This window comes from Lipotes vexillifer, unplaced genomic scaffold, assembly GCF_000442215.2.
Source record: "Lipotes vexillifer unplaced genomic scaffold, Lipotes_vexillifer_v1.1 scaffold1477, whole genome shotgun sequence".
Taxonomy (NCBI): domain Eukaryota; kingdom Metazoa; phylum Chordata; class Mammalia; order Artiodactyla; family Lipotidae; genus Lipotes; species Lipotes vexillifer.
Window position 1 is genome coordinate 476758 of NW_006776536.1, and position 9970 is coordinate 486727.

The following is a 9970-nucleotide window of genomic DNA, read 5'->3' on the forward strand; positions in this document are numbered from 1 at the left end:
AGGAGGAGCTGGGGGTGGGGGAGGGGTGTCACGAGGGGCGGGGCAGGGGGAAGGCAGGGCTCCAGCCAGGCCACGGGCACCCACCTCCTGCAGCTCTTGGCTCTGCTGCTGCAGCTGCTGCAGGGCTGTGCGGCGGGCCTCCTCCTGCTCCACAAATGGGAAGACGTGGCAGTGGAAGCTGGCAGGGAGGAGGGGGGAGGTGAGTTGGGCACAGGGTCCAGGGCTTGCAGAGGCTGAGTCTAAAGGGAGCCCACAGGGCAGTGTAGCAGACAGAGCGGGCTCGGTGGAGGTGACACGCAGATGCCCGGGCACGAGGGCAGCGGGTGGCCAGCCCCCCACCTGATGGGGGCTCACCAGTCAGTGATCTTGCGGATCTTCTGCCCGATCTGCTCACCCCAGTAGGAGATGAGGAAGGTCACCCACGTCGCAGGCTCACCCTGCCGGAGCGGGGCACACATGACCCTGCAGTCCCGGCCCCACCCAGCACGCACCCCAGCCTGCGCGCCCGGCCCGCTCACCGTCACGGGCCCCTCCAGCTGCTGCTCCACGTCCCTGAAGCTGGCGATGAGGAAGCCGCGGCAGGCCCTCCAGAGCAGGCGCTCCAGGGCGGCGGCCTTGTGGGGCTCCACGGCACCTGCCACGAAGCTGCAGGGATGGGGGGGGGGGCTGGGCAGGGGCTGCTCTGGCCTCCCCCCGCCTCACCCGGGCCAGGCACACTGCCCCCGTCTGCACAGAGGAGGCAGGAGCCCGCCAGGCAGGGCCAGAAGAAACCCCCAGGGGCAAAGGAAAGTCCAGGCCTGAGGGCAGCTGCAGGAGGGCCCTGGACAAGAAGTCCAAGCTGGCCTGCCTCACCCCTGCACCAACCAGAAAGAGAGCGAAGCTGCCCCTCACTTACTTGACCCTCAGGTCCTGGTGCGGCTCCCCCGGGGACTGGAGCAGGGGTCTTCTTTCCAGGGGCCCATCTGTGTGGCTGGCTGCCAACTAGGAGCCGAGAGGCGCCATGAGTCCCGGCCCAGGTGGGGCCTGGGGCCCCCGCCCCTCCCCGCTCCCTGCCCGGGCCGGAGCTGACCAGGGGGCCATGGCCCTGGCCCAGTACAGCCGAGTGGAGCTGCAGCTGGTGGAGCTGGGCCCGCAGGGCCTGCTGGTTGCCCCGCACATCCCGGAGCTCCTGTGCTAGGCGATCCGTCTCCTCCCGGATGTGCAGAAGGTCGCGGGGCAAGGGCGCCGGCAGCGCCCCCTCAGGCAGAGGCAGCGTCAGCCCAGCCTGCTGTACCTCCTCCTGCAGGAAGGCTGGGTGCAGAGGGACGGGCGTCGGGGAGCCAGCTCAGGGGGTCACCACCAGCCAATGGCCACTATTAGCCAAGGGATGGCTAACATCTAAGGAATTCCAACTGCCACCCCAAACTCCGCTGGCCACCAGCTAACTGATTCACTGAGTCTGAGACCCCGGAAAAACCTCAGGCCAAACCTCCATCCCTGCAGGTCTGCTCCGCCTCCCCCGGCCCTGGGGCTCTTCTGGGCTGCTCTCTGTCCCCAGCCCCTGGCCTGGGTCCCATAGCGGTCTTCCGACAGGTGACCCTAGCACTGCAGGGGATGAGAGCTTGCATGGAAGCCCACAGGGTACCTGCCTGACGACTTAAAACCTATCAGTCAATCTAACCGTTAAACAGACATGCTCTATCCTCCCACCTTGCAGGACCCTCCTAAGAGGCGTTTCCAGAATAGAACCCAGGGCAGGGGTCCCTCTTGCCCAGGGCCAAGGAGCTGCTCCTTGGGGGCACCCGACCCAAGATCCTGGCCTCTGCCCATCCCAGTCCATCTGCAGCAGAGAAAGTTCTGTCCATGCTTCTCTCCTGCTTAGGAACCTATGGGTGGCTCCTGGCGCCCAGAGGATGAAGTCCCGAGCCCTCATTCGGTATTCAAGGCCTCTTCCAAGCCGGGCCTGGCCCGGACCCTCTGCTCAGCTCACCCAAGAACACCCCAAAGATCCCAGCTGCCCCGTCCTGGCTCTGCAGGGCCTGGCCCAGACCTCCCTTCTCTGCCATCCGCCTGGGCAACTCGGACTCTTCCTTTTAGACCAAGCTCGGCTGGCGCCTTCTCCAGGAAGTGTACCTGGGGTGTGGACCCAGGGCCAACTCACCAAAGGTCTTCTCCAGCTCTTCACAGCGACGAACATCTACCACGAAACGTCTCTGGAAGGCACTCACCGAGGCATTGAGCTGTGGTTGCCAAACGGAGGGGTCAGTTTTCCAGGCAGAGGGCCAAGGAGGTCCCCCCACCAGGGCCCAGGACTGGCTCTCCTCAGGCCATAGCTGCCTCCCCCAAAAAGGTTCTGAGTACACTGTGACCCTCCAGATGCCCAGCTGAAGACACACCAGACCCCATGTGGCCTGGAAAGGGTGAGGCAGGGCCCAGGAGGCCTGGCTGAATGCAGGCTGGGGCAGGGTGGTCTCAGCCACGAGTAAAGCCGGGCTGAGAGCAAAGTTTCTATGGCAGAGGTTGCTGGGATTCAAGCAGGACCGGGGGTCAGTCTGGGGGAGATGGTCCACCGTATGGGACACCCAAGGACGAGGCCTCCCCCAACGCCCACCCTGGCCCCACTCACATCTCTGAACTCCACAAGGCCCAGCTCCCCAAGCTGGCTCACGCAGGCGTAGGCAGCAGCTGTGGGCAGGAAGAGCTGGACGAGCGCCACCTCCTCACTCCGGAACATGGAGCCCATGGTCCTGCAGGGCCGGCAGGGGTGGGAGCTCAGGCGGGTGGGGTCCCAGGCAGTTCCCCACCAGGTGTGAATTCTGGGTTCACATGATCCTGCAAGGTCCCGCTACCACCCCTATCTGACAGATGGGGAGACTGAGGCCCAGGATGGCTCAGCGGGGTGCTGAGGTCACACAGGAAGTAAGCGGCGAGCTGACCTTACAGCCGGACCCACAGTCCAACGTCAAGCTCCTTCCCAGCTGGCTCTGTCCCGTCTGAGACCCTTGCCCCCCACCCCTAGTGGCTCCTGGGGACACTGGCTCTTCTCACACCTGGCCTCTGCTCCTGCTGTCCCCTCTCTGTGACCTGCCCTCACCCGAGATCCTACACATCCTCGGGGCCCCAGGCCAAGGGCCACCTCCAGCGCCGGCCACCTGACTGCCCTTGCCTTTCCACCCTGGGGAGCATCCTTGACAGGAACAGCAGGGCTGAGGTCCGCCCCATCCCCACAGGCAGCCAGGGCCCTCCTCCCTCCCTGCGGGTCTGTGGGCGCTGAGGGGTGGGGGCCTCCTCTGGGACTCGGGAAGGTTAGAGAGGACAGGCAGGGGGCGCTGAGGAAACGGGACCTTTCCCTGAGGCCCGGGCTGCCCCGCAGCAGCCTAGCCGGTAGGAGCCGAGGGAGGAGCCCTCCAGGTGTCGAAACCAGCAAAAGTGAAACTGTGGAAACTGAAATGGGCAGGAAGGGCCTGGCCGGGCCTTTGCTCAAACGCCGCCCGCAGGGCAGGGGGAGGGCCAGGGTGGCCTCCCTGGGCCCTGTAGATGCCCAGCCCACAAGCCAGGGCTCCATGGCCACTGCCCTTGGGGCCCAGGGCCGGCCCCTGCCCCTCTGTGGGACTCAGTTTCCTTAGCTCGCAAATTGAGCAGGGGAGGGGAGGGGACAGGAACAGTCCAGAGCCCCGCTGAGAGGGTGAACATCTGACACCCTGCCTGCTGTCTGGGCTGGGCTGGGGCCTGCCTAGTTGGTCACTTCCTCTCCTGGGTCTGGTTTACTTAAATGTAAAAGGGAAAAAAAAAAAAAAAGGAAAAGCAGCCCCTTCCCCAGCCCCGGGAGAATAGAAGAGAGAATGGGGAGAGACAGCTGCGGGCTGTGGAAGCACCAGGCCCTGAACAGGGAAGGGTGGGCAAGAGGGCCAGGGACCAAGGCTCTGAGCCCTACCAAGCTATGATTAGCTGTGTGTTCTTTGGGGAGTCTCTCACCCTCTCTGGGCCTCCACTTCCTCTTTGGGTGAATGGGACTTGGCCACCCCGCCAGAGACAGGACCTAGGTGGGGAGATAAAAATAACAAGGGCCCCCATGTAACTCCCTCGCCCACAATACCTCATTTAAAACTAACAGCAATCCTTGGGGGAGGGGGCACTGTAGCCCTGTTTTATAGACGGTCAGCAGGTGACCGAGCCAGGCAGGAGCCAGGCCCTGGGGCTGCAGGTTTGGAAGTCCCAGCCCACAGCATGCGTTCAGCGGAGGGCTGTTCTCTGCCCCAGGTACCCCAAAAGGCTGGGCTGGCCAAACGGGGGCTGTAGGGAGCTACGTCTGGGGATCCAGGCAGGGCAGCAGCCCTGCGGCCTGGGCACGTCCCTTGGATAGGACAAGCCATGGTGAGCACAGGGGTGCAGAGACCTGGGCAGATCCCTCCCCTGGCATTTCAGGCCTCCACTGTCTCATCCCCTCCCCTTCATCCTCCCTGACCCCTTCCTGAGCCAGGGGCCACCCCAGAGACATTTACAGAACAAATGAAGGTGCCTCCATCCTTCAGGGTCCAGACTCTAGTCACTCTGTGCCCCTCTCCTTCTGCTCCCTTGGGAGGCTGGAGGCTTAAGGCCAACTCCTCCAGAAAACCACCAGATCTCTCCTCTGAGCCCCTGGCCCGCCACAACGAGCTGGGCTGGAGACGAGGGTCTGCGTGCGCTCTCTTCTAGCTCTGCCTCTTCCTAATTGGGTGGGCCTCAATTTCCTCATCTGTAGAATGGGTCCCTCCCAGCCAGGAAGATGCAGCAGAGAAAGCTCTGAGCACCACCTGGCCCAGCACAGTTGAGCTCAATACTACTTGTTTGTTATAGGCTGTTAACACCCCCATTCTCCTCTTCTTTCTCCTCTTAGTCGCCTCTGTGGCCCCCAGCAAAGGCTGACACCCGCGGGCCGGACGATTGAGCTGCCTCTACTGACCCAGCTGGGTTGGGGCGCCACGACACCCCCCACCCCCCGCTTCCCGGGGCAGTGGGAAGCGAGGGTGGTAGGCAGAACTGGGGGGCTCTGCAGCCCCCGGCTGGGGCACTTACCCCCGGGTCGGCTGCACGCGGCGCTGCTCTGCGCAGCTCTGCACTCCCAGCTCTGAGATCCCCGCCGCGGCGCCCACGCAACTCACTTTCCGCGGCGGGCGGGGCCGGGAGGGGCGGAGCCAGGGAAGCTCCGCCCCTGGCCCGCCCCGAACCCCCACCCGGAGTCCTGGGAGCTGGAGCGCGGGTCGGAGGCAGGCCCTGGGCTGGGATTGCCTGGCGGCCTCGCTTCCTCGCTTCAGGCTGGGAGACCATTCGGAGCTGTGGGCCGCCTAATCCGGGCGAGGAGGCCCGGAGACTGGAGTAGACACTGACCAGGGGCAACCGCGCACATCTACGTGGCCGGGATGTGGGGAGATGCCCAGCCTAGGCCCAGCTCCGGGGCTACAGGGTGGGATCTCCACCATCTAGAGGGCTCACTGGGCTGATTAGACCCCAATCAATACGCTCAGGCCTGGGGCCCAACACCTACGTGTCCCCACCTCTAGGACCCCCTCCCCCTTGCGTGAGGCCGCACGCAATTACACAGGTCCTTATAGCTTCCTGCTTCTGACCACCACCTTGGACTCCAGGTCCAGTGGTCTGGGCCTTTGGGCAGGTGGCTGCCCTTCTCTGGGCCTCTTTCCTCAATGGCAGCAGGACACCAAGGGCCAGGGCCTGGGGCCCACACCCAGCAGGCACTGGGCAATGCTGTGCCCTGGCTGTCACTCCTCCTGTGGCTGGATGTGTCCCCATGACCTTGCTGCTACTGAGCTCCGTGCAGTTTGTCCTATCGCAGCACCCACAACCTGGGGCTCACGACTGTCCAGCTGTCTGCACTTTGGACAGGCCAAGCCTGCACCCGCTGGGGCCCCTCAGCTCTGGTGATTCTTGAACCCCAACAGGGCAAGGGCCTGTGAGAGGTCGGGGGAGGGTAGGCAAACGGAGCCCCAGAGCTGGGCGCTGGCAACTAAGTCCCAGCCAAGGCTAGTGTCTTCAGCAAAGTGGGAGACACTTTCTGGGGCACGGAGAGGCTACTTTCAAGGAGTAACCTCGACACAACCAAACTGAGTACCAGTGGGGGCCTCGGGTCAATACTTCCTGTTCAGGGCAAACTGGAACTCTATCATGTTACAAAATGGCGTTAGAGCTGCACTCTGACCCAGCAGTAAGGGAGAGAATCAAGTCAGGAGCTGGATACACTCATCCATTTTATTTTTTTTTTTGGCTGTGCCGCATGGCATGTGCAATCTTATCTCCCCAACCAGGGATCGAACCCACAGCCCCTGCACTGGAAGTGTGGAGTCTTAACCACTGGACCGCCAGGGAAGTCCCTAGACTCATCCACTTTAAGTGAAAGTATTCTATTTACCTGCGTACAGACAGAGGCTCCATGTCAAGCACCTAGTGTGGGAAAAGCAAAATTAGAGGCGATTTAGGATTTTCAAGCCTGCCTCTTACAACTGGCCTTGTTTTTGGAGAGCTCCTGCCCCCAGCAGCCAGCAGGACTAGCAGTGCTGGACTCATGGACACTCCCCGGGCTCAAGTCTTCCTTCCTGGTCCTGTACGTCTCACCTCTGTGCCATTTTGTGGGTTCAAAGGACCCCAAAACCTTGGCCAGTGGTGGGGCCCACACAAGTCCTGGGCCACTTCTGCATCAGGAGATGGCCCATCCTGGCCTGGTAAGTAGGTCCAGGTGTCTGCAGGGGATCTGAGAAAAGGGGCTTCCTGGTCATGAGGTGGGTAATCTGGGTTTCTTTGCTGCAGGCCTTCTCAGAGCCTTGAGTGTGCTATCATGCAGTGCCTGTCCCAGAGGGGAGAGGCACTTGGGGCATTTCCCATACTTACTGGTCCATAGAACACCCTTCCAAGAAGCATCTTGGGAGATCAGTGTTTTGTAAAAAGCACTTTTGGAAATAATGGAGAAAGGGAACTCCGAGATCTCTCAGGCCCGAATTAGTTTTTTCATCAGACGTGTGCTGTGTGATCCTGAGCAAGACACTTCGCCCCTCTGAGCCAGTTTCCTCACTGCTGAGAATGAATTGAAATCCTCTCACACCTCTTAGCACCAAGTTAGAGAGGACTGTTTTTGGCTACTCTACTGCCACTGGGCTTGCGTGTGGCCCCAGAAGGAACCACATCACTTGGCTGGGACTGCAAAGCAGGAAGTCCTGAGCAGCAGAAGCCATGCCAGCAGCCTAGTCTGGGGAACCTGGGGAGAAAAGCGGATGTGGCTGGAGGAGAGGCAGAGCCAGCTCACAGGCAGCAGGGCCTGGGTCACCCCCTCGTGACTGTCACCCCCCCTCCAGAGCAGCCTTTCCCTGCCTCCCAACAAGGATGCCCTGGCCTTTCCAAGTTCCTGCTCTTGATGTATTTCTGCCTGCGGCCTTGGGAGAGGCTCTAGGTCCTTAGGGTCTCAGCTGTGGGTGGCCCTCAGGAGAGGACAGGCCCCAGCCCCACCCCTTGGGCACACAGGATTATGGGAACAGTGGACCTGGGCCGACCACCAGCCTGCGGAGCCTTGGGGAATATGCCCAGGAAGATGTGTGGGCCACATGCTGCCGCAGGCCCGGGCCCAGCCATGGGGAGGGCCTGGCAGGTCCCACAGAGTCACACAGGAGGGCGACTCTGTCCGAGGACCTGGTCCAATGGAGGAAGCCACAGGCCGTGGTCAGGCTGCGGACGGTCTCAGCCTGGACGGCGGACTGATGACAGAGGCGGTGGGGAGGTCAGAGCTCTTTTATTGGGCAGAAGGGGACCTCGGGCCAGCCGGCGGGCCGGTCACCGGTAGAGGTGGTCGGCCTGGATGTTGGCGGCGATCTCAGCCTCCCACTTGTCCCCGTTGTTGAGCAGCTTCTCCTTGTTGTAGAGCAGCTCCTCGTGCGTCTCCGTGGAGAACTCGAAGTTGGGGCCCTGCGAGCGGGGGAGCAAGCGCAGCCACGTCAGGCCCCTCCGAGGAGCTTCCGCCCCGGCTTCCCCTGCCGCGGGGCCCGCTCACCTCAACGATGGCGTCCACAGGGCAGGCCTCCTGGCAGAAGCCACAGTAGATACACTTGGTCATGTCGATGTCGTAGCGTGTGGTCCGGCGGCTGCCATCGGCCCGAGGCTCAGCCTCAATGGTGATGGCCTGGGGGGTGGCACAGGGTACTTTCACCTGCCAGCCACGCTGGCCCCAGGCACAGGATCCAGCCCCCGCCACGGCTCATTCCCACTCCTGGGGGACTGGCCCACCGGGGCCTACAGAGCGGACCCTCTGTCATCCACTCTCGGCCCACGTGTACCTTTCCTGACCCCTCTCCTAACAGGCCGCCTGGCGCGGCTGTGACGTCGGCCTCTGAGCGCTTGCCCTAGCTGACATTCTCGTTTGTTAACTGCCAGCACCTCCTGCCTGAGAACGTGAGTCCCACGAGGAGGGCCGTTGCCTGCCTTGTTCACCATAGCACCTGCAACCCCAAGGGGTCCCACCCTGTAAAAATATGCCCCATGACCGTCGGTTGTATGTTGAACAACCTTCCCAACTACATCTAGTTATCCCCATTTAATGGATGAGAAAACTGAGGCTCAAGAGAGGTTGCGGGATTTCCCAAAGCCACACAGTAAGTGAGGGGCAGAGCCCAGACTCAAACACAGGTCCTTAACTCTCACTTCCTGGGCTTGCACCAGCTAGGGGAAGGGGTGGCCTGGGGCCTCCCACAGCTGGGAGGACCTTCAAAGGGATGTGGCAAAGGCCCTCAGATGTCCCCAGGAGTGTACTGCCCACCACTCACAGTGGGACCTTTGGCTATTAGCCTCATCTCTTTGTGCCTCCGTTTCCTCATCTATAAAAATGGGGATAATAATCTCTACCTCCTAGAGTTGTTGCAGAGATGAGTCATGAGTTTGGCTCAGTGCCTGGTCCACAGCCGGCACTCACTGTCTGGATACCACCACTGTTATTATTTTTTCGGGGCTCTCCTACGTGCTCCAGGTCGGTGGCTAGACTGGGGACAGCAAGGCCACAAACCGTGGCCTGCAGGACCTGGGAGTGGTCCAGGAAATGAGGCAGGTTGTGGACAGGAGCCATCCTGAGTCACAGAGATGTGGCCTGGAGCGGCCGCTGGGAGGGGGTCGCTGTGTGGACCATGAGGACCCCTGAGCCTGCTGGGCTCCTGCCAGGCACATCCGCCAGCCCAAGAGCCCCAGCTGTGTCTGTCTGTTTCTGCACTAACAGTCCATGTGGGACCCTCCGACAGAACCAGATGCCGGGGGCTCAAAGGAGCAGCAACTGGGGGCAGTGAGGGCCTCGGCTGTGGCACACGTGTCCCTGAGTCCGGTCCTGTGGCGGGCACACAGGCAGTGCTCCTGAAACGGCTGCTGCATCCGGGTAAAAGTGGAGGCCCTCGGGTGCTGCCTCGTGGCTCGAGGCCTGGGTTTCACATCCCCGACCAGACCCCCAAGGGCAGGACCCACGTGTGTCACGTGGCCTGCTCAGGGCTGGAAGTTTCCCTCCCCTGACTCACTGCCTCTGAGTCTGCTCCCATTCACGGTGGGAAGAGGCTCAGATCGGGAAAGGGACTTTCCGGGGACACCCACCCGGCAGAGGGGCCAGAGTTCAGGCCCAGGGCTGCCCACTTCGCTCTCTCTGCAGCAGGCTGTGGGCTCTCTCTCCCAGTGGCAGAGGCCGGGGGCAGGTCAGTTGGGGTCAGGGGCTCACCTGGGCTGGGCAGACGGCCTCGCAGAGCTTGCAGGCGATGCAGCGCTCCTCCCCGGACGGGTACCGGCGCAGCGCATGCTCGCCGCGGAAGCGCGGGCTCAGTGGGCCCTTCTCAAACGGGTAGTTGATGGTGGCTGGCTCTCGGAACAGGTAGCTCAGGGTCATGCCCAGGCCTGGGGGCGGCACAGGCACGGTGGGAGGGGGCCCTCCTCCCTAACACATCTGTGCCCCTGACCAGCCGGCCTCCCCCCTCCCCCCAGGGCCCAC

At 62.5% G+C, this 9970-nt stretch overlaps 2 protein-coding genes across 2 annotated transcripts in view; both read right to left on the reverse strand.

The window, feature by feature from the left end:
- Nucleotides 1–2725, reverse strand: part of TCIRG1 (T cell immune regulator 1, ATPase H+ transporting V0 subunit a3) — a 9569-nt gene extending 6844 nt beyond the window's left edge. Inside the window, exons 1-7 of the mRNA XM_007450411.1 lie at nucleotides 2606–2725; nucleotides 2141–2219; nucleotides 1070–1290; nucleotides 896–981; nucleotides 519–645; nucleotides 355–437; nucleotides 85–178 (exon numbers count right to left, since the gene is read on the reverse strand). Of these exons, the coding sequence (XP_007450473.1) occupies nucleotides 85–178; nucleotides 355–437; nucleotides 519–645; nucleotides 896–981; nucleotides 1070–1290; nucleotides 2141–2219; nucleotides 2606–2722 (807 nt within the window). The 5' untranslated portion in view covers nucleotides 2723–2725. The remainder of the gene's footprint in view (nucleotides 1–84; nucleotides 179–354; nucleotides 438–518; nucleotides 646–895; nucleotides 982–1069; nucleotides 1291–2140; nucleotides 2220–2605) is intronic.
- Nucleotides 2726–7791: 5066 nt separating this feature from the next.
- NDUFS8 (NADH:ubiquinone oxidoreductase core subunit S8) overlaps nucleotides 7792–9970 on the reverse strand; it is a 4431-nt gene continuing 2252 nt past the window's right edge. The window contains exons 5-7 of the mRNA XM_007450412.1: nucleotides 9704–9879; nucleotides 8009–8137; nucleotides 7792–7923 (exon numbers count right to left, since the gene is read on the reverse strand). Coding sequence (XP_007450474.1) covers nucleotides 7792–7923; nucleotides 8009–8137; nucleotides 9704–9879 — 437 coding nt within the window. The remainder of the gene's footprint in view (nucleotides 7924–8008; nucleotides 8138–9703; nucleotides 9880–9970) is intronic.